This window comes from Pezoporus occidentalis, unplaced genomic scaffold (genome assembly GCF_034315485.1).
Source record: "Pezoporus occidentalis ecotype Australia unplaced genomic scaffold, CSIRO_AGI_Poc_V1 ctg94, whole genome shotgun sequence".
NCBI classification, from domain to species: Eukaryota; Metazoa; Chordata; class Aves; order Psittaciformes; family Psittacidae; genus Pezoporus; species Pezoporus occidentalis.
In genome coordinates, this window is record NW_026916304.1 from 1,338,973 (window position 1) to 1,362,262 (window position 23,290).

Below are 23,290 nucleotides of genomic sequence, written 5' to 3' on the forward strand. Positions count from 1 at the left end.
GTATACATCTATGTTCAGTTTAATTTCCATTCTAGATACAGAGTTTGCCAGGAGCAGAGTTAAGGCTTCCCGCTTTCTTGTCTGTTCCCATTTGGATGCAATTATCCAAATAATAGGATAATTTGGATACCAAAGCATAGGATACCAAGGCTGACTGGAGAGCCTCTGCTGAGCCACCTTCACATGTTCGAGTCACAGAAGATCTTTCTCTGAGGTTGTAGAAACATTTTAAGCTATTCTGCCAGATTCTGAGCTGTCCAGAGAATGAGGGATGTCAAAGCAGCCTGCCTGATGGGCTCACCTCTATTAAGGCACTATTGCTAAGCATCATCTTTTAAAATCAAGTGCTAAATACTCAGCTATTCTCACTCATGATGTTGCAAACTGTACAGTTATATCTTTATTTATACCAAGGAATAATCACCCAGGTACTAAAAACATATTTATGTGCATAGGTACACATAGGGTAGGTTCTTATGCCTTGGTTTTAGTAACTAACAGTGAAAATGAGCATAAAATGGTGGGGGACAGAAGTTTTCTTGTGTCCTGAGGTCATCTCATTTGCACCCTTAGCACTGGGATCATAGACTTCCAGAAGAATTGTTATCCTTGTAGGAAAGTTAACATCGGACTTCAATATTGCAAATCCAACACATTTTGGTCTATTGTGAATTTGAAACACCTCAGAACACTCCGCAAAATACATATTTCTGTATTTTAAGCATTTTACCTGCTATTTCCTGTAAGTCACCACCTTGTGTTTTTGCTATTCACTTGCTAACTTCCCCTCTGAAAGCTATAAAGTCTTGTTCACAGGATTTGAAGTACGTATTTTCCATTAAGAGGTATGGAACCACGTTGGGCTCATGCATGTTAACTTTAAGTTAAAAAAATGAGAAGGAAAAAGCATGACATCAGACTTGGAAACGGCAAAACTAAGTTCAGAAGCAAATACATGCACTGGTTAGATAAGGATGGATTAATATCAACAGGCTATTGCAGCAGGAGTGCTCAAAATGTCAGATATGTACATCAGCCCCTTTCTGACATGGTATTTCATACAGACTGCAGGGCAAACAGGATTCCTGCTGGGAACTCTGCATTCCCATTGAGTCAAATGGGTACTACTGGTAATTGCATGATGCAGTTTGTCACTCGACCTCTGCCTCGGCTCAGGCACCAAGAGGCTGATGTTTAATTAGCTGGTGATGAGCAGCTGGCCTAGATTCAAGCAAATCTCTGTTCTTCAGATTCAAGCAAAACCTCTGTGACATTTAACCACATAAAAATCCAGATTTGCGCCTTATTGATATCTCCACAAAGCTGCTTTAAAAGAGCCACTGGTTCTTTAAACCGTTGATAAGCACCAGCATTGTAGAAACAGTCTGGGATTCTGCTGGTTTCATGCCTGTGACTAAAATCTTAAATGCAGATGTATCCAGGTAACCATTATTAGCATCAAAATAAAAGCATAGTGGGCATAGTACACAACAGTCTCCTTTTCCCACATTCTACATTAGCCAGCCACAAGGCAGCTTCATTAAAGCACCATGTAGCCATTCAGCCTGATGCTGACTTAAGAGGAAGCAGTTCATACAAACCACAGTCCAGCACTATGGAGCCACATAGCTTGCGACCCAAAACTTGCCCTAAGCCAGAAAGCACAGGCACTTGTGGGTGAAACACACTGTGTAGATGTGTTCCTAAGTAGTATTTAAAGCCACAGATTCAGAAGAATGATCCTAGCATGACTCATGCAAAATTCATTTTCTAGACCAAACACTGCAGTGTAAAAGGCAGCAGAAAAGCCAGGAATCAGTCACTCATCTGCTACTTTAAAGCAGTGACCTATATCTAGTAGCCAAAGACATTAGAAGACACAGCTTTACAGCAACAGGAGATTAGGCATAGTGAGGAAACAATTGCTCGATGCAATTACAACTTCCCAGCAGAATTGAGCCCTCCCATTTGCACTGTGGATCTCTGTTGTATGTTTGGAGCTTGTTCTACTAGGAATCTCCCAGTGCTGTCACATGCCATCTATCCAAGCGTGCTCTGTGCGGCTCACACGGGAGCTACAGATGGGTCAAAGAGGAAAACTTGCACTGGAAACATGGAAAAGGAAAAAAATCCAAATTCCCCCAGCCAGCTATTTTCCTGAGGGAGTGGGGAAAAAAAGAATAATTATATATATATACACATACACACACACACCACACAGAGCCACATTTCTACATTCTGATATGGCAAGCAAAGCGGAACAAAAATCATCTGTCAGTTCCACACAGCAGAACCCAGTGCCCATATGCCACTCTTTCTCCAGAAGAGTATTACTGTTTCAATATGCTGAGTTCACATCATTTATTCCATGCTCAGTGGGCAAAATGAACCCAAACCATCCATCTATATAATAAGAAAGAACTAACTCTCATCCATGTACATTCCCAGAAATGGCACTTGTGGAAGGAAATGGTGGCGACCAGGGGAAAGGGAATTTTCTTATGCTATTAAACAACAGTAATAGCCACTGCAGCTGCTGCTGCAGCCTCTGCTTGCTACAACCCCAGTGCCACTCTCTGACCAGCCACAGACCCACCAGCTCTCAGCCAATTCCAGTTCTTCCTCAAATGATTCCACCCTGCTTTTGCAAGGGGGGTTATTCAGTGACACAGCCCTGCTTATGCAGTGTGCTTTCTGTTCCCATGGCACAGTGAAACCACAGTCACTGCTTGTGCCCAGCATTTGCCAAAGCCTGGGAATACAGGCAGACTTTGCCACAGGGGGAAGAGAGCACCTGGGTAAAGAGCTAAGGACCTGCAGTCATGTTTTATGCATTGCAGCTCTGCCAACACACTGGGCTGTGCTGAAAGTGATGGCAAACCATGTTTCTAGTAGCTGTGGAAGCTGCTGTCTGCCTGACAAGTGCAAAGAAGGGGTGATCTTCACCTAGAGAAGCTCCTCTGATAGTACTTCTTTGGGGGGGGCCAAAGCTTTGTTTTAAGCACTCAGCTTGACAATCCACTTGGAATCACCAGGGGCACCCACCAAATGGCCACAGTTTGGTTTTGTTGAAGAACCAATCTCTCTTCTTAAAATCCCATTCCTGATGGGTCATAAGAGGCCTGTGCTCCAGATCTATGGATTTTAGCTTCTAGTTCCCCAAGTTCTTTACATTTTTCCACAAACTCGATGGGTTTGGCTGAAGGAAAGCATAACCAAAAGGATTTATGCTTTGTGCTAACATGTTTCCATGACATTTTCCTGTTACAGAGATTGCTTGAAAGTGGGTAAAATAAGAGCTGTCAGCATGAGTGCAGATCTTGTACATGACTGTCCTGCACATAGATAATCACAGACTAGTTTGGGTTGGAAAGGACCTTAAGCTCATCCAGTTCCAAACCCCTGCCATGGGCAGGGACACCTCACACTAGAGCAGGTTGCCTGGCCCTAAACACATAAATCGTGCATCATGCACCACACTGCCTCCTAAGACTCTTGACTAAAAAGAATGGGAGGCATTTCCTGAGTTTTTTTATCACCAACATATTTCCCTGTAGGGGATGGGGACAGATGAGATACTCACTGCGGTGGGCTGACCAGGCTGGATGCCAGACACCCACCAAAGCTGTTCTACGACCCCTCCTCCTCAGCTGGACAAGGGAGAGAAAATGTAAGGAGAGGCTCATGGGCTGAGATAAGGACAGAGAGATCATTCAACAATTAGTCACAGGCAAACAGATTCAACCCAGGGAAATTAATTTATCACCAGTCAAATCAGAGCAAGAGAATGAGAAATACAACCAAATCTTTTAATACATCTCCTCACCCCCTTCTTTCCAGGCTTAACTTCACTCCCAAATTCCCCACCCCCTCCTACCTGAGCATCACAGGGGGATAGGGAATGAGGGTTGACATCAGTTCATCTCATGTTGTCTCTGCAGCTCCTTCCTCCCTGGGGGAGGACTCCTTACACTCCTCCCATCTCCAGTGCGGTCCCTCCCATAGCAGACAGTCTTCCATGGACTTTTCCATGAGTCCTTCCCATGTGCTGCAGTTCTTCATGAACTGCTTCAGTGTACTTCCCTTCAGCAGGAGGTAACCCTTCAGGAACAGGCTACCCCAGCACAACTCCCAACTCTCACCAGCAAACCTGCTCCAGCACAAGCTTCCAATGGGACAACAGCTTAATGCAAACATCTAACTGCCCCAGGTGGTATATAGGGTCCTCCATGGGCTGCAGGTGGGTATCTGCTCCCTTGTTAACCTCCATGGGCTGCAGGTGCTCCCTTGTTAACTTCCATGGGCTGCAGGTACACAACTTCTCCCTTGTTAATCTCCATGGACTGCCGGGCAATTTCTGCTACGGTGCCTGTAGGACCTCCTGCCTCCTCCTGCACTGACCTTGGTGTCTGCAGGGCTGTTTCTTACATATTCTCACTCCTTTCTCCAGCTGAAGTTGCTGTTTGGGTTTTCCTCCCTTCTTCAGCCCATTACCCCAGGGGCACTGCCACCACTGCTGATGGAGTGGGCCTTGGTCAGTGGCGGGTCCATCTTGGAGTTGGCATTGGCTCTATGGGAAAGAGAAGAAGCCTCAGCTTATAACAGAAGCCACCTCTGTGTCCCCCGATCCTTGCCATGCAAACCCAATACATTCATTTACACATAACCCATTCCACCCTGTCATATCAACGCTGAGGGAATTTCGTAAGGACATAAATGTATGATGAACCCATTTGAAGACTGCTCATACTTCTAGAGCAACCCAAGGTAAATTTGAATCACTCTCATAGTTTCTAATAACTGTCACAAAAGCTGAATGCAAGAGCATTGAGGGGACTTGTGTGTTTCCAGATGTTAATATATAATCAGTCCAAAAGCTTTATCATTACACTCAGCAAAGGATTTTTCCCATTTCCATCAATATTCATGAGCTCTAAAGAGGACACACAGGAACCTAGATGTCAGTCTTGAGCAGAGAAGAAATACTCTTACTCCATTATGTTAGGTCAGGATAAAAGGTCCAAATGAGTGCAGCCCTCTCTGGATATCAGGAGATCAAGTGAGATACAGACCCTCTGCATGGAGAATGTCAGGTGCTACCCGCTGAAGCTTGGGCAGGTAAGGCAGAAGCTAGGACTGCACTGCAGGCAGCACAGCGAAGGACAAATGATGGAGTAGCACCTTAGCTGTATCTTGGTTCCTTAATTTGAGAAAGTGGCTCCTATAGCTGAGTCCCAACGGAGAACAAGTTGAAAGCCTAGAGAGAAGGTGGGAAATGCACCATAGCCATGTCCAGACTTGGCCATCACTATCATTTTTAGACTAGTGCAAAGCAGACCTGCTACATCCTTGAGATGAGAAGGACATGGAGCTGTTGGAGCAAGTCCAGAGGAGACCATGAGGATGATCAGGGGCTGGAGCAGCCCCCATATGGAGACAGGCTGAGAAAGTTGGGGCTGTTCAGCCTGGAGAAGAGAAGCTGCGTGGAGATCTCAGAGCAGCTTCCAGTGTCTGAAGGGGGGCTACAAGGATGCTGGAGAGGGACTCTGCATCAGGGACTGTAGCGACAGGACAAGGGATGATGGGTTCAAACTGAAACAGGGGAAGTTCAGGATGGAGATAAGGCAGAAGCTCTTCCCTGTGAGGGTGCTGCGGCGCTGGCACAGGTTGCATAGCCGCCTACTGCAGCCAGCGCATCCCCGTGTCCCAGCACATCCCCGCATCCCAGCACATCCCTGAGCCCCAGCGCTTCCCTATATCCCAGCACATTCCCGTGTCCCAGCGCATCCCTGTGCCCCAGTGCATCCTGGCTGCGAAGCGGTTAAAGCGTCCGGGACCCCGCAGCCCGCAGCCTCCTGACGTCAGCCCCGCGCTCGCTCGGCGGCGGGGACGCGCTCACAGCCGGTGCGGAGCCGGGCACAGGGCTGCGGGCGGAGCGGAGCGGAGCGCGGCTGCGGCGGGCGGCGCAGCGCCGGCAGCATGTCCGCCAAGGAGCGGCCCAAGGGCAAAGTGACCAAGGACAGCGTCACGCTCCTGCCCTGCTTCTACTTCGTGGAGGTGAGTGGCGCGGGCGCGGGGGATGCTGCCGCACCGCGGGGTGCAGATCCCTACGTGATGCTTTGCCGTTCCGAAATTAGAGCCCCCCCAGAAGGGGCAGCGTAATGAACGTCTTCTTGCAGCCTGGTCACGAGGAATTGTTGGCTAGGAATTGCTCGGAAAAGGGAAGATTTGGGCAACTAAAGCATGTTGTGTGCAGAGGAACCCTGCAGGAGGAGGACATGTTCAAGAAGGGCTGGCTGCTAGGCGAACGCCGCTTGGCTAGAATAAAAATCACATCCATGAGGGAATGCTTGGGAAACGTCCTCACAGTGATCAGCAGTGATGCTTTTACCGACCCCTGGATTACGTGCTTCCTCCTACAGAGCTAAAAATGCCTGGTCTGGAAACAGAATGCGGGTCTCGGCACATCTTACAGGGCAAACCCTGCTATGGCTGCTTGGCTGGGAGCAGGTGGAGTTGCAGAGGCACTAGCTGCTTGGTGTGTCACTTGGAGACATCTAGCTTCCTGGAAAGCAGTTACTTTGGTGCTTCTGGAAGATCAGGAGCATACACAGGTTAAGCTTAAGGGAACTGGTGTGATGAGGATGTGTTTAATGGCACAGCAGTAAGAGGGAGGTAAAAATGGTTTATGGATTGAGCAAAGGGTGTCAGGGAGGTGACCAAGGTTCTTTGAGGCACCATGTAACTTACATCGGAGAGAGACTGTGGAAATAATGTGAAGAACTTAATGGCAAAATAAGACGAAAGTCAATGGTAACTAAATAAAAGCATAAATATACACATAATTCTTAACATAGGAAATATTAACATATAAACATTGGGTAAAATAGAAAACAAAAAGTGTTTTCTTTCACGTGCACTTGCAGGGCTTTGGAGATTCTCTAGGAGCTAGAAGGGGTTGGGTTGAGAAGGGATTTAGGTGATAACAGAATGTCCCTGTTCCCTGCACTCCCCGGCTACTGGGAGGTGGTCAGGAGCTAACCCAAAATAAGCCACACCAGCCTGAAAGCTTGGCAGAGGCTGGTGAGATGGAAGCATCAGGCACATCCCACCTGTGGAATTAGGCCTGCTCCTGAAAAGCCCTTTGATGGAGGCACTTGCTGTGCCATACACTTACATTAGCTTTGTATAGGAGAGAGAGGTTAAGCTTGGAGAAGCCCCTAGAAGAAGACAGGGGTTTCCTCGCTCTCTGTGCTCCCTTTGTTGCTTTGGGAATCCAACCAGGAAGGGAGATTGCTGGACCTCACCTAGCAGATAACTTTAATTCATGGACAATATAGAGATCCTGCAAGACACAACAGAACTGTGCCTTTTGGTGGGCACAACTGTGCCTTGGCCTATGGCAAGATGGGATGAAGTACAGAGCTCAAAAAAGTTGCCTGATGTAATATTAACTGCCTACTTGTAGCTCCTCTAGAAGCTCCCTGGAGCTGTTACAAGGAATAAGGCAAAGGATTCTGCAAGCAATGGAGAACCTTGACTGAGCTCTGTCTTGCCATATGAAGCAGGCAAGCTCTCCTTCTGGCATGGACATTTAAGACCTTCAGCAGGTCATTTACAGCTAGATCTAAATGGAGGTGAAGATGTCTTCACCACCCAGCTGCTCTCTTAACAGAATGGTCTCCTAAGCAACTTTTAGGACTTCTATGTTATTCAATCACAGGAGCATAGCCTAGAGCCTGTGTGGGCCCTAATGAGTGAGTTCTCATTATTGAACTACAGATCTATGGCTCCCTTTGACCTGATGAACCTGTAGATATTCAGTACAAGGAAAAGCAATATCAAGAGAAAAGACTGACTGCAATGCACGAGAGCCTAAACATTGATTAAGAATCCCTTTGGTGAGCTCTCAGCTCTCCCATTACCCAGCAGGAGGATTTGAAACCATTTCCCATATTTTAGCTGAGCACTGAAATCACCTGAGGGAAAGACTGACAACAAATCATATGGTATTTAGAAAGAAACCCTTAGCATGTGTTACTTGTGTCCACCCACCCTGCAGTTACCCACATGTGCCCTAATTCTATTCAGACTACTGAGAATGCCTTTCTCGAGCTTTGTAGCACAGCCACAGCACTTCAACAGCAACCGAAAAAGGACCTGATGGTTTAGATTCTTCCATTGTGCCTGGCTTAAGGAGAACCAAAGATTGAGTTGTACCTCATAAAGAGGAGTTAATCCAATATAGTTTAGTTGCAATGAGAAGGTTGCAAGTATAAAGGATAGAGGAGTTGCCCAGTGTGGTTGACTGGCATCATTATGTGATATGGATTTTGTTTGTAAGCAGGAGGGAAGTTCTTAATGCAACTCAACAACAGCCAACTATTTAAAAACAAAACTCATCCAATTTAACTAAGGCTCTCTGAATTTTAAAGCTATTACTTTCATGAATGGTGGTTGAATGGATGATGGGAAACAGGATTCCAACCTGTTTATTTCTGCCACTCATTTACTTTAATTTTCCCTGTCCCATTCCCAGCAGACAGTCCCTCCCCATCCTAAATTGCAGAAAAAATACCATATCCATAGCACGTTGCTTACCAAGAAAACTGGGGTTTGCTGTCATCCACTTTGCATCAAGACATGGGAGGTGTAGGCCAAAGGAAGAGCAGATTGTTTAGGAATTGCATCACCTAAAAGTGCTGTTTTTTCTCTCTAGACAGGGAAGACGTGGAAAAACAATAGTAGGTCAGGGAGGAAGTCAAAATTCCAAAGTGGCAGTAAAGGGATGGGTTTGTATCACACAAATGAAATACACAGTGAAAAGGCGATACTATATATACTGTATACTGTAATACCTACTATAATTCGAGCGTGCAGAACAAATGAAGAGAGATTCTCTGCTCAGAACGACTTTATCTTTAGAAATAGCAGCAAATACAGTTCCGACACTGAGGATTTTCTGCTATGAAGAACCTTAAGAGTTCCTGTTATGAATGAGACTGACTCCTGCCAACACATGTGTTTGGTGGCAGCAGCTTTCAGGACTGCATGAAACCTGGTCACACAGAATGCATGCAGGTCACTGCACAAGAAACACTGGGCCTGATTCTGGTTTCAGTGCAATTCAGAGTAATTCAAAGTAGCAGATTTGAGCAATGCCAGAGTTAAAGCATGAAAGCAAGATGCCCCTCTGCAGATGAGTGGTATCACTACAGCTATTCTTCATTTACTCAGGAACGGCAAAAGGAGAACCAGGCTAAAGCTTTGGGAGACATAGAAATGAAAAGGAATTGAAATGAAGAGATGGTGCTTCTGAAGGAAGTGGATGGGTCATTCTCTAAACAGGGGCAAACCAATGACCATTACAAAGCAAATCTTAACAGTTTCAGTTACATATTTTCCAGTTTTGTGATTCATAAAATAACATGATGATGTATGCTATGTCTCAGAAGAATGTTTTAGAGGTTTTTTTAAGATACTGGTGAGAGTTCTGCTTAGCAGAGCCTCTGATCAGCACACACCCCTGCGAGATGGAGAGGTTTAGATTGCCTTGCTCATCACGTTTACCTGAAGCACATGGTAATCAGCACTGCCAGGCAGTTTGGCCTGTTTTATTCCTAATCATACTGGTGGCATCTGAGGGTTCCATAGCCTGAATGGGTTATCTGAGCTTCATCTGCACACCTGAGAAAGACAAAACTTGCCAATGCAAATTCATAGGTCAAGAAGGAATTAATTTTCATAGTAAAAAGTCTACGTACCTCTGGGGGATACTGAAAGTGAGCGTTCCTGGAATACATTTTGCTTTTTGCTAACTGACTTTCAGCATATTCAGGCTGTATCATAATGATAGTCACTTGCAGAAGAAATATGGCAGTGGGTTAATATGAAATCTGGAAAACTTCCCGGCTTATGTAGTTTCTATTCCTGGCAGAATGGTCAGAGTTTAGAGGCAGCACAGACAGACACATTGCTTCTTGGTGAAGGAAAAAGACTGTCTTCACCCACTTCCAAACCTCCCAGTTTAAAGGCTGGTTTCACAGAAGTCGCTATGAATTTTGCCTTTGACCTCAGTGCCACTATTGCTTCATCCATTAATGTGGGAATGCAAAAGGCCAAGGTGTTGTCAACCTGAGTAACTTGATGCACTTACTCTACAGCTAAATTGTGTTCCTGTGGCACAGCCTTCATCTGTTGGTTGCTTAACTTCCAGCAGCTAAAATCAGAGACCTTTCAAACAGTGAGATACTAAAATCAGAGACATTTCAGATGGTGAGACATTAAAATCAGAGATATTTTGGACGATGAAAACAACATCCTTTGTATAGTTAAATGTTTTCCTTACGTTGCCTGCTAGACTCTTGTATATGATGCATGCATACAGATACAGATTGCTTCTTTTCCTTCATTTTCCAGAGCAGAGCCAGGAGTTAACCATGGTAGGATTGTTTGGGAATGCTTCTTTCAGTACTGGAAGACCACTTCTTTTTCTTGTTCCCCAAGGGAGCTGGAATCCTCACCAGCAGAAAGCACAAAGATCTGTTATGACTGTAGGACTGCAGGCTGCAAAACACAGGAAGTCATCAGATTCCATTGAAATAAGTGCATGTGGAGAATGTTCACTGTGTCTCAGCACCAGATGCTTTAGGTTTTGTTTCTACCATATACTGACAGAGCTGGGTTTGAAACACAAAGTGTATGTACATATCACTTGGTGGCTCAGTGCTACTTCTTGGTCACATCTGGATTTTTTCCCAGCTATTCAGCCATGCATGAGCTACCACATTTAAATTATGCACTTTGTCACCTGCAAGTCATGCAGAGGTGTGAGAGACACCAGGGTAAAAGCCAAGGGAGTGCAGTGATTAGAAAACTGAGTGCAGAGAGAGTAGGCTATAAGGCTAAATGTTTCTTCCTCAGAACAGTATGTTTGGGTCTAGTGTAAGGATGAAACCGTACCACTGTGTGTTGGAGACCCAGTGTAGCCACATTTCTCTCTAGAGTGATTTTCTGTTATGCTTGAATTAGCCTTAGGGGGGGGAAAAAACAGTAGAAAACCCCAGAAGCTGTCATTATACCCATACTGTGCAAGCAGCACAATACTTTCAACTACACTACTTTTTCTCTCAAAGGAGCCAACCATGTGTGAGGGGAAGGAGAAGAACCACACTTAGCAGTCTGCTCATTGAGCTGCCCTTGTCGTGTGGCTGACTCACGGAGGACTGATGTCACACTTGGTTAGAACACTGCATTAGGCACCAGCATCCCCCAGATATTAAGGGGCTGTCTGAGGCCTGAGGATGCTCCTACGCATTCAAAGCAGCTCTGTAATTCATTGTTGGAATCAGTGACGCTACATGCTGCACATCACTTCTGTGCTTACAGAAGAGCTGTACAGCCTGCATAGTTTCAGGTCTTAGCAGAAGATGACCAGAAAAGGGCCATCTTCTGCTAAAAGGGGGGTGTCAGGCCTGTGCAAAGGCTGCCCTGGGATTTAAAGTGCAAGTGCCACAGGTTAGATCTCCCTCTGGTTTTGGCTACTTGCTTGGTCACTGTAGAGTTTGAGTAGTTCATGGGGAAACAAGGCCCTGCTCCCTTTTCAGTCCTGCACCATTCTCCTGACCTAGTGCCCCAGCAGTAAAAGCTGCGTGTGGCATTTAGTGGCATGTAGCGTGTAGTGGCTTGTGGCTACCCCAGGACACAGTCCTGCAGGCATGCATGTAGTGACATGTGGTATGGAGTGGCATGTGGCATGTAGCTACATGTAGCAGTGTGTAGTTGCATGTAGCAGTGTGTAATAGCGTATAGCAGCGTGTGGCATGTAGTGGCATGTAGGTTGTAGTGGCGTGTGGCGCATAGCAACGTGTGGCGTGTACTGGTTTGTGGTGTGTAGTGGCATGAGGCAGTGCATAGCACATGTGTAGCTGTATGCAACATGTAATTGTGTGTGGCATGTGGCATATAGTGCTGTGTGGCTACCCCAAGACACAGTCCTGCAGGCATGCATGCAGTGGCATGTGGCGTGCAGTGGTTTGTGGCATGTACCATGTAGTGCCATGTAGCGTGTAGTGGCGTGTAGCTGCAGGTAGCTGTGTGTAGCAGCATGTAGTTGTGTGTGGCTGTGTGTGTCATGTAGCAGCATGTGGCATGTAGTCGCATGTGGCTACCCCAAGACACTGTCCTGCAGGCATGCATATTGTGGCATGTGGCATATAGCAGCATGTAGTTGCATGTAGCAGCATGTAGTAGCTCTGTGTCATCAGCCAAAATGAATAAAGAAGAGCTTATTATGAACCCTGAGCTACCACAGGAGCTGAGCTGGTACAAACAGTGTATCCTGCTGATGATCCCATCACTTGAAAGCTCAGCTGGTAGGAAGGGTGCTCAGCGCGGGAGTAACCACGGGGAAAGGCTGGCACCCTTTTGTACACATGGAGTACAATAAATTGCAGTGTTGTGTAGGGATGGGCAGCTTTGTCCCATAGAGAGTTTGAGGAAGCTTCGAGCTGAACTTTGGGAATACTCTGACCCAAAACAAAACGCCTTTTTCTGAAGTGCTGCCTTTAAAACTTGTGATTTACCACAACCCAGCACCAGGAGCATAAAATAAGTTTCATCATCAACAGTAAATGCAATATCCCAAATCTAATTGTTTGGAGGTGTTTGTTGATTATAACTAATCATTGATTTAATAAATCAATATTAATTAAATATTGATTAATATTAAATCATATTATATCACAATGTAATCATATAACTGTAATAATAATATAAGGAATCATCAATTATGTTTAAAGTCACACTGAAAAGAAATGCATTCATAGTATTTTTTGTGTTATGAAACTTTTGCCTAGGGATTTGCATCCTCTTTAATGAACATCCACTTAATTCAATAGAATTTTTTTAAGGTAGTTTTAGGTTGTTCCTACCTGAGAATTAAACACTTTCATTTTGCTGGTTTCTCCCTGTGAAACCAGCACTTTCAGGGTTACTGTGCACTGAGATTTCTGACATAAATAGGAATTTTATCAATGATGTATCATCAGCTTTATCATCAGCAGAAGTTCTTCCCTGTGAGGGTGCTGAGGCGCTGGCACAGGGTGCCCAGAGAAGCTGTGGCTGCCCCATCCCTGGCAGTGTTCAAGGCCAGGTTGGACACAGGGGCTTGGAGCAACCTGCTCTAGTGTGAGGTGTCCCTGCCCATGGCAGGGGGTTGGAGCTGAATGAGCTTTAAGGTCCTTTCGAAATCAAACCAGGCTGGGATTGTTTTGTGAAAGGTTTCCTATTAGCATTTGGCAAAAGATCAAGAGGTTTGAGGAGCTGCATGATGATATATGATATATTTTTAAAGCTAGACTCTAATTGACAGTCACCAAACAATTGAATTAAACTCTGAAATCAATGCTGGAAGTAAGGATAACTCAATTTTCCCAAATGGCAACAATAATAGATTTCAGTGACAGCTGGGGTTTGAAATGAATCCAAGTTGAAATTAAATCCTATAGTGTTAAATCTAGGAGAGGAAAGACCCTCATATCACGGCTCTACAACTAATTTCCACAAAGCTTAGACAATGGTGAGGTAAAAATCCTTCAACGAAAAGATCAGTTCCTTACAGCTTTGGGCCAGGTGAAACCTGCATCCAGAAAAAGGACAAGAAGCAGCAGAAACTCGAGTGCAGAGAGAAAAGCAAAAAGTCTTTCTATAGATGCCGATCTCAGAGTTCTGAAAAGCTTGAATTCCTTCTCTTATAAGCCTTGTGCAGTGAAGAATTAACTTTAGAACATAAAATAATCTACAAAGCTGATATTTAGGCCAAGTGAGTCTACAGCCATCCTGTGCTTAGCACCATCCCTCAAGAGTCCTTATGACGGCCCAGTGTGCAATGCATTTGAGCTTGGGGGTAGCCCCAGCCCTGCACAGCAGCCTCGCTGAGGGTAAAGGTACAGCACTGGTGGAGCTCAGCAGGAGCCATGGATTCTAAACAACAAGAGAAACTGGCAGAATTAGGGACACTCCCAGCACAGCACAACACAACAGGACAAGATCCATGGTGGGTGAAAGCTGCAATCACTGCTGGTAGTTGGCTAAGAATACCTTGTCTCCTCCAGCCCACCACAGCTCTCTTTTTTGGCTCATCCATCTGTTGTGCCTTGTCATTTAGCCCATGAATTCTCTGGCACAAAGACTGGCATTTCTGATATATTTTAACAGCATCTTCCATGATGCCACAGCCTTGCAGTGTGAACACAGTGCTGTCATTAAATAGACCATCCTTCTCCCAAGCACTTGGATGGTATTTTTCCCATGAGGAGAAAGCGCAGGCATTCATTAGACACCTCTTTGAAGCAATCCTGTTTGTTTACTTGGTTGCTTACAAAGATTCCCAGTAAACAAGAGAAACACCAGGAGGCAGGCCCCATGCTCGGGAACTCCTCAGTGCTATGGAAAGGCTGCAGAAAGACCTAAGGATCTGAGAATTTCCTGGCTAGTTAATTATTTACAGCATATGAAAGATCCCAATAGTGTATCAGGCATTCCTTAACCATTTCTGACATGTGGGCTAGTCATACTAGCCTTATTCCTCATCTGACTAATCATGCCTTGGCTTCCTCTGAAAGCTATATGCATATGGCTTCTCTGTTTTCTACCTATCTTTTATATAGGCAAAATTAACCCACAAAACAATTCCACATCCTTTATATTTGCATCCAGTCTCAAGGAAAAGAAGTCATTCTAGCCAGCTCACTGAGCAGGGACTTCAATATTCCACTATAATTACAAGAGAGGCATTTCATTCCCCCATGCACACACATTTAGATGGACTGAAATATAGCTCAGACTAATCACTGTTGTAGCTCATGTTTAAAGAGTTTACTGGAGTCTGCCAGTAGCCACCAACACAGCCCAATACACCACCACCACCACAGGATGTGCCTATGAGTTCATGATAAGAGATAAGGCTTGTAGTGCATTCTAACAAAGCAAAGACAGGTCACAGAACTGCTACCTAAGAAGCAGGTTCAGATGTTTAAGTATGTGCAAAGCCCATGGATTTTAAGATGCTATTCTTGTGAAGATAAATAGGGGCCCTTTACTTAGTTAAATACTGGCAGATATAGGAGTTGGATAGATAACTACCAATGTACAGCTTTAGAGAAAGGGAATTTGCAGCAGCTACTGATTCCCAGAGAGTTCTGAATTATGTATGCAATCCAATTGCATCTCCTTTCAAGGGAAGATAGGAACTGCAGAGTGTGTGTGCGTTCTTGTTACCTTTCTTTGGTTTGAGCCTCGCTGTCTCCATGGTGTCATTTAGAACCCATCAATATCTGACTGCCATTGAGTTGGCTGTGACGCCTGCAGAGAGAAAGTGGTTTTAGTGAAGCTTTGATGATTTGGAAATTCTCCAAGGGGAGGGAGCACCCTGAATTAGACATATAGGGCTCTGCAGAGACCCTGTGGAATAGAAAAGTTAAAGGTCCTACACATTAACTCAAGAGCAAGCAGTTCAATGTTTCCTTCAGAAGAACGGGTTTTGTGCTTGATGGAAGGCAGGAGACAAAAGTCAGCGACCCAGATGCTCAGCTATCCAAAGGACAAACTTGTGCTCTTTATTCATCCACTCCAGTGAGATTTTCCTGCTAAGGCTTGGCCTTCCACTGCCCCAGTTGCAAGAACCTCTGCTATCATGCCAGACCTACATTCCTGCCTTAGAGGGTGCAATGTGGAGGACTTGCAGATGTAGGAGAAGAGATGGGGCATATGCTGGTACTGGAGACCTCAACGCTACAAACAACTCACTCAATGGTCACATAAAGAAATACAGAACTGCAGCTGGCAAAACTGGGCTTAGGGGTAACAAAGAGCACAAAGAACATCATCCAGCATGTGTCAACCATGCCACATAGAGTAAACTGGGATGTAACATGAAGGGAAAGACCAAAAGATAAAGAGCAAGGTGTTAAAAGCACATTAGCAAATGTAAAAATGAACCCAAGTGCTTCCTAGGGTGAGGAAGAATCACCATCATCATCATACTGCTCCTGACAAAGGATCTGAGTTGTGATACACTAGAGTCATAAATAGCTCATTTTATACAGAATAACTACTTGTACTACTAGATCTAGATACAAAATCCATGCAGAGCTATACTATACACAGATAACGTGAAAGTAAAACAAATTTCGCATTGCCTGATTTCTAACGTGCCTGGGAAAACTGCTGTTACAATTAAAACAAATCAAAACAAAGCTCCAGGCAGGTCAAGACAAATACAGACAAAACACGTTTGAGAAGCCCCAGTCCTGAGTCTTTACAAACTCAGTACTGAGTTAGTAGCAATGACAATACTGTATTTAGTGGACTACAGCTCTACAGGCTCCTCTTTCCATACACTCAAAGCCATGGAAAACTAAACATAGGGAAGTTTAACAGAAGCGTTTCCATCTACCCAGGGGTGCTCCAGCAAGTTTGGTGGTTAAGGCATAGCAACTGGGTTTTGGGCAGGACCAGTGGGGCTCCCATGCACACGCTGTATCATATAACCAGTAACAAATTGCGCTGGCACTGTGGGTCCTGGATAATCTTAATCCTCACAAGTAAATCAGGAGCACCCTGAAACTGCATGAGGAGCAATCACTGCATGGCCCACAGGAGAGGGATGGGCAACCTGAAGAACTGCTACATCCCACTTCTGACCTCCTCTCACAGCCGTCTCTTCTTTTTTACCAATCTCTTCTTGTTTAGGCTAGGACAAGGGGTAATGTGAATCTCTGATTCTTTCAGTCCTCTGCAATATGTGATACATGTCTGGTAGCTGTTAGCCAGCAGGAAGATTTGTTACCAGTTCAGAGGAGTCCTATGGCTTAATAAAGGCCCTTAACTTCCAGCTTAAGAAAATAACAGGAGGACAAAGAAAAACTTTGTTCTTTTAAGTAAGTAAAACCCCAAATAAAACACTTTCAGCAGCCGTGCTGACTGTGGTACTAACTTTCAGACTCTAAACAAAACAAGTTTGATCACTGTGGTCAAACCCTACATTTACAGGTCTGATCTACAAGCTAAACAGGGATCTTTCTCCATCAGACAAGGAAGAAAATATAAAGACTTATTAGTCAAGATACATGAACTGAGGTTGGGGGGGGGGGAGTTATTATTCTAATTAGGAACAGGAAAATTCCTATTCCATTTTGTAATTAAAACAATACACATTCTACCATCTAATTACATTTGACATTTTCAAGGTGTTGGGAGCTGAAGTCTATAATTACAGAACTACTTCTGCTTCAAGCAGAATAAGCCATAAATATTCATGTATTAAATAGCCACTTAGACTGTTTAGAAGATTTTAGAAACATTATTTCTTTAGAAGCCTTGACTTTCAGAGCAAGCATTTTATATCTGTAGTTTTAAAGAGATGGGAAGAAAAACATCCCATGGGATCTGATGTATAGTAAATTGACTAGAAACCTATTCATTAGTATTAGATACAGTTACGTTTCATAGTCCTTAGGAATAATTTCTTTTCTTTTAGCAGAATGGGTAATTACAGTCAGAAATAATATGGGAGTCCTGTAGGGAAGTCAGAAGACAGGAAAATGCAATTCTTATAATTCCCTGATTTTGTAATTAATGATAAAATTACAGCTTAGTGCAGTACTTTAAAAAGAAGTTATCCACATCTTTTATTTTAGTGTCTCACAATAAAATAGCACTTCATATTTTGCCTGTTTTTAATAGTTCAATATTGCCATTTAAAACAGTTGCCTGCTTAAGAATACCATAATCAAAGTAGAGGTGGACCTGTGAGCAATGCAGAGCCTGTTGTTCAAGGAGAGGCCTCCCTTTCTTGACATTGGAGAAACAGAAGGACACAGAATGAAGATGAAACTCGGGAGCACAAGGTGCTCCATGAGCCTGCCTGCTCTGTGTTTCCATTCTAGAATGAACCATCTACACATCTAGATAAAAGGGCATGATTTCTGAGAAGAGCAATAGGCACTTTGCTTATTGTGTCCATTTGGCTCACTGGAATAGGTTTGTGTTCTGTTATAAGATGCTTTGTCCCATGGGACCTGCACCCTGGCTAAGTCATTAGGTATAACTTTCAACTACTTAATCAAAGAATCATTGAATCACAGGATGGTGTGGGTTCAAAAGGACCTTAAGATCATCCAGTTCCACACCTTCCACTAGAGGAGGTTGCTCCAAGCCCCATCCAGCTTCTCCGGGCACCCTCAGCCCAGAGGCCAGCGCCTCAGCACCCTCATAGGGAAGAGCTTCTGCCTTAGATCTAACCTGAACTTCCCCTGTTTCAGTGTGAACCCATCACCCCTTGTCCTATCGCTGCAGCCCCAGATGCAGAGTCCCTCTCCAGCATCCTTGAAGCCCCCTTCAGACACTGGAAGCTGCTCTGAGGTCTCCACGCAGCTTCTCTTCTCCAGGCTGAACAGCCCCAATGTTCTCAGCCTGTCTCCGTACAGGAGCTGCTCCAGTCCCTCATCATCCTCGCAGCCTCCTCTGGAGTTGCTCCAGCAGCTCCTTGGCTGGCCCAGCATCCAAGGCCAGGTTGAATGGGTGCTTTCCAACCCAAACCATTCTATGATCCCTGCACATCTGTAAAATGAGTAGAAACAGTCTAGCCTGTGTTGACTAATTTTGCATGCTTGCCTTATAGTCACTCAGGGACTGCAATACAGCAGGAAGTGAGGAACAGTGTTATTTAGTGCAACCAGCTAAAGAGGTGCAATTCTCCCTGTGATGGACAGGAAGCATGACTGAGTTTAGTTACACAGTATATAATTATTCCATGCATATGATATGTCAGATTACATCCCAGTTATATATTCATACTATATGTATTACATATTGTGTATGTTATGTGCTATGCACAGTCTGTGTCTGTAATACTGTATATGAGTGCGGATATCCATTTATACATATACAAGTACACAAACACAGCTTACTGAAGCAAACTTACCAGATGCCTGGTGTTATTTTTGTAATGCTCCTAGCACTTAGGGATGCCAATGCACCTTCCCTCCCATTCTACACCATCACAGCCTCTACACTATGTGACACGACAGTGCAATCAACATGCACACCGACAACCAGACAGGCAAAATTCTTCCATTCTCCACTTTATTCTTCCTTAGAATTAAGACACAACTCACCCTCTTCCAATCTGTCCTTCAGGACATCAGAGGTAAGATGTTCTTTTGGAACAAAAACTAAGTTATAGTAAAAGATGTTTCAGTGACATTTTGCTAGAACCCTCCTTTTATCACCCAGAATTACATCTTTATGCACAAAAAAAAGTCTGAATTTTAAAATCCCAAGGTTTGAAAAACTGAAAAAGACCAGTTACTGCAAGAAACCATTGTCCCTCTGCCATATACAGCAGTTTTTGTCTGTCATTTATCCAATATAGGTATTTATCCAGTTTACCTCTGCGTTTTTATTCCACTGTAGAATGAAATGAATGACACTGATTTTAATCAATCAATTACTTTTGTAAATGAGTACTAAACATTGCAAGAATACTATAATCTAAATATGCCTGAAATGATGTTAGGACAATCCCTATTTCTCATAATGTGAGGTGCTGGATGTAAGAGTTTTCTTCTCAAGAGATGTGATAGAGCCTTATCAGATTTTTATGCTTTTACCTAAATGAGTCTATTTAGTAGTTGCAAGCTTTTGCTTTTCAGCTGCAGCTAACAGCGAGGAGAAGTTAATGTCATAGCCAACTCAGAAAGAATAGGAAGCAGATAGGCAGTCACATTATATTATCCATTGCAGTAGAGTCACAGGGAAGGAACCATTGCATCTCAATGGAGGAGCAGGCAGTTGTTCTAGTGGTATTCAGTGAGGACTCTAGGAAATGACAAACAAAACCAGTTTCTGAGCACTTACAAGTAGGATACACAGAACAATCACATGCTGCTGGTCACCTCTGAGTGCCCCCATGCTCTGCTCACTTAGAAACCAATGGCTTCAAAATGCCTTTTTGCTACTTCTTCTCTCAAACAATGCCTTCCACAGAGGCCTCGTGGTTCAATCTGTGCTTTCAGGAGCTGGTGGAATTCACCCCCAGAGGGGCCAGCTTCCCTCTTCATAAATTACTGCCAGTAATTGCGAGGAGTAAAATCACTAAAGAGCTGGAGGATAAAAGACTTGTGAACCAGAGTCATTATGGTTCTAAACAGACCACATCTTGCCAAAGTTAATTGCTTTTTTGATAGAATTACACAATGAATGTGCAAAGGCAAAACACTGTATTAGCACGTATTTAGATTCCAGGGAAGCACTGGATACAGTATTTCATTACTTTGAAATGTAACGCAAACTGGCTTTGATATAAGCACTGTCATATGCATGACAGAGTTGCTAAAGCACCAAAAAGGGTGCTGATAACAGCAGCACACTGAAGCCTCACATGGGACACAGCATCCCTTTTGAAGAAAAAAACCCAATTAAATAAAATGGAAGTTTGTCTATTAATGTTTCATAGATGAAAAGTCCAAATTACGTGAGCTGAAGGTTGGACTGGGTGTTTTGAGTAGCCTGGTAGACAACAGGGTTATTCGCCATCAGCTGAACAGTATCGTATCTCTAGAGAATTCATTACTTAAAGATGGCAAAATGCATATGACAGGGAGCAGTGAGATGTAAATAGCAAACATTACAGAGACTTATTAACAAGCTATGTTGTCTTTGCAAAAGCATTGCTGTTCCATTTGCAAACAGTAATTTGTTGCTTTCTTCTCTTGCAGTTACCCATATTGGCATCCTCTGTTGTTAGCCTCTACTTCCTTGAACTTACTGATGTCTTCAAGCCAGTTCACGCTGGATTTAATTGCTATGACAAGAGTCTGAGTATGCCATACATTGAACCTACACAAGAGTCTGTTCCCTTCCTGATGTTGCTTAGTCTGGTTTTTGCTGGACCATCAATTACAGTAAGTTTAAGGTGCCACTGTCACTTACGAAAGATTTTGAACAGAGTTTCAGGTGGCATAAAGAAAATCACAGAATCATAGACTATATAAACAAAATATAAATAAATTATATAAATATATAATCTACATATAAAAAATACAAAATAGCTCCTTTGGTTTCAGTTAGGGTGCAGAGTGTCATCCAGGCCAATTACCTTAGGATTTTCAAATCATCTTTTATTCTTCTATAACAGAACCAGACTTTTTCCTTAAAAGAGTCCCTGTAGCCTTTTCAGTTGGACTTGGTGATGTTAAGGGTCTTTTCCAACCACGCTGATCCTATGATTCTGTGATCCTGACAGTGGACATTAATGTTAAGAAACAGCATTCACAGTTGGGTGAGAATAGCTTGAATCATTCTGTTATGCTATGCAAATACGTGAACTATTACAGGCAGGGCATCTCCATACTCTGAGATACACCAACAATTCAAGCTTGTGTTGGAAAGGGAAGCCTCCCATTTACAGCCACCTGTGCAAGAACTAGCTTTCTTCAGTGAGAAGGTATAGCAATCATGTCAGTGAAATCAGTGAAATCTCCAAAATAGCACTGGGGCTCCTCTAAATTCTGAGGTAGTCATTAAAAGCAGGCAAAAGGAAGCTGGTTAAATCACTCACCCAAAGGGAGAAGATGATTTCAGCAGAACACAATGTCCTGTCACAGTATGAGCAGTCTGGTCACTGTTTTACAGAAAAACACATACATAAATTGTCTGATAGAGGTGAATACTGTCTTTGCTGGAATTGCTGCATCAAATGAAATCTGAAGGCTTTACCTCTCTCTATATATACAGGAGGGAATTCATTGTGTGTGATTTTAGGCAGCTCAGATAGGAGCCTTATGCTTACAGCACTCCGGTTTGGTAAATGGACAGAGGAATTCACCTGGAGTGGGTGATTCCAGGCACCTAAAAAGCTGAATCAACCTTCTGAAAGGGTCTCTTCTCTCCCTGGACAACAGACTGTGCGTCTTGGGTAGACACTTCTCTAAGGCCAGCTACAGATGCATCCCTGCTGCCAGCTCCTCTGAATTCCCTTAAATCCAACCAGTTCCTTCATTTTCTAATACCAGCCAACTTGCAATTATAAAACCTATAAAATGCGAATGCCCATATAAAAACCACCATGTGCCATTCCCTCCCTACCTTCCAGGATGATTTTAGTTTATTTGTCCTTCTGTTCTAACCACGCTCTTCTTGCTCTGTTTGACTTCTGGTTGCTGTAAAACAATTTTTGAGGGATTTTGCACAACCATCAGACTAAAAGTTGTACTCGTTTGGGAACTGGGAGCTAAGACTCTCAGTGGTCCTGGTGCAGATACTTGCAGCAAACATCAGATACTCTGATAAATCCAGAACTTGTTGGTACTGCAGTCTGGCTGGTTTTCTTCAGTCTAGGTAGTGTGTCTGATAACACCAACGTGGACTTTCCCAAAACAACCCTAAAAGTAATCTACATGGGCTCACTGACCACAATAGAGAGGTAAAAGCTGATTTTTACTTCAGAGAGTTTTATTTCAAGCCTAGGTAATATCAGAAACCTTCAACTGAGATGAAAGATGATCAGTTCATTACAGAGCATTCATTAAGGGCTTTGATTACAGATGAATTATTTGAGTGTTGCATGAAATTATGCAATAGGAAATGTTGCTCTTGCTTCAGTCATCCTCCTAGCAGCAGTACAGACAACTAAGCCCAACCATGCCCACACTGGAGCACACCTACCAAACCTAAGGTCAGTAAAGAAAGTAAATCCTGAAGCTTCAAATTACAACTACTTAAAAGCTGCAAGCCTTAGGAAGGTCTAGATCATTTTTATTAGTGTAAGCATAAAGGTAATGCTTGTATTAGATGGAGAATGGTCTCTGGTATTGCAGAATACACAACTTCCTTTTATTAAAGACACTGAAGATGGTGTAGAGCATCAGCTATTTATCTGAAATAAGAAATTACATGAGGGGTTGTCCAATTATTCCCTTTTTCTTCGGAAAACATAGGCCAATGAAGCTCAATGTAAAAAGATCACAACTGTGCCACTGTCATCTTGCAGAGTTTAGCATTTTATGATTTAATTTGCATTAAAATGTCAATGAATTACTTTATAAAATCTGTAAAAATCTAGAAAAGAAAGCATGAGCTGTATGAGGAATTGAGGATCTCCAGTAACATCTCCTATGGAGCCAGGCTGAGAGAGCTCGGCTGGTTCAGCCTGGAGAAGAGAAGGCTCCTTAAGGAGAGACCTCAGAGCAGCTCCAGTGCCTAAAGGGGCTCCAGGAAACCTGGAGAG

The 23,290-nt window shown here is 43.7% G+C and overlaps 2 protein-coding genes and 1 long non-coding RNA gene across 5 annotated transcripts in view; 2 read left to right on the plus strand and 1 right to left on the minus strand.

Annotated features, from left to right (window-relative positions):
- The window catches only part of PLPPR5 (phospholipid phosphatase related 5), a 112,254-nt gene extending 108,168 nt beyond the window's left edge, over window positions 1-4,086 (minus strand). The window contains exon 1 of one of the 3 annotated variants that reach the window (XM_062606187.1): window positions 3,878-4,086. The gene's annotated coding sequence lies outside the window, so the exon portion shown is untranslated. The remainder of the gene's footprint in view (window positions 1-3,877) is intronic. The other 2 variants (XM_062606192.1, XM_062606190.1) reach the window with 2 other exon arrangements.
- A 1,816-nt stretch (window positions 4,087-5,902) lies between these two features.
- Window positions 5,903-23,290, plus strand: part of PLPPR4 (phospholipid phosphatase related 4) — a 35,337-nt gene continuing 17,949 nt past the window's right edge. The window contains exons 1-2 of the mRNA XM_062606132.1: window positions 5,903-6,057; window positions 20,781-20,966. Coding sequence (XP_062462116.1) covers window positions 5,980-6,057; window positions 20,781-20,966 — 264 coding nt within the window. The 5' untranslated portion in view covers window positions 5,903-5,979. The remainder of the gene's footprint in view (window positions 6,058-20,780; window positions 20,967-23,290) is intronic.
- Window positions 9,990-19,848, plus strand: LOC134157316 (uncharacterized). The gene is made up of 3 exons (XR_009962280.1): window positions 9,990-10,102; window positions 10,388-10,582; window positions 19,812-19,848. It is a non-coding gene; the product is annotated as an uncharacterized LOC134157316 (long non-coding RNA).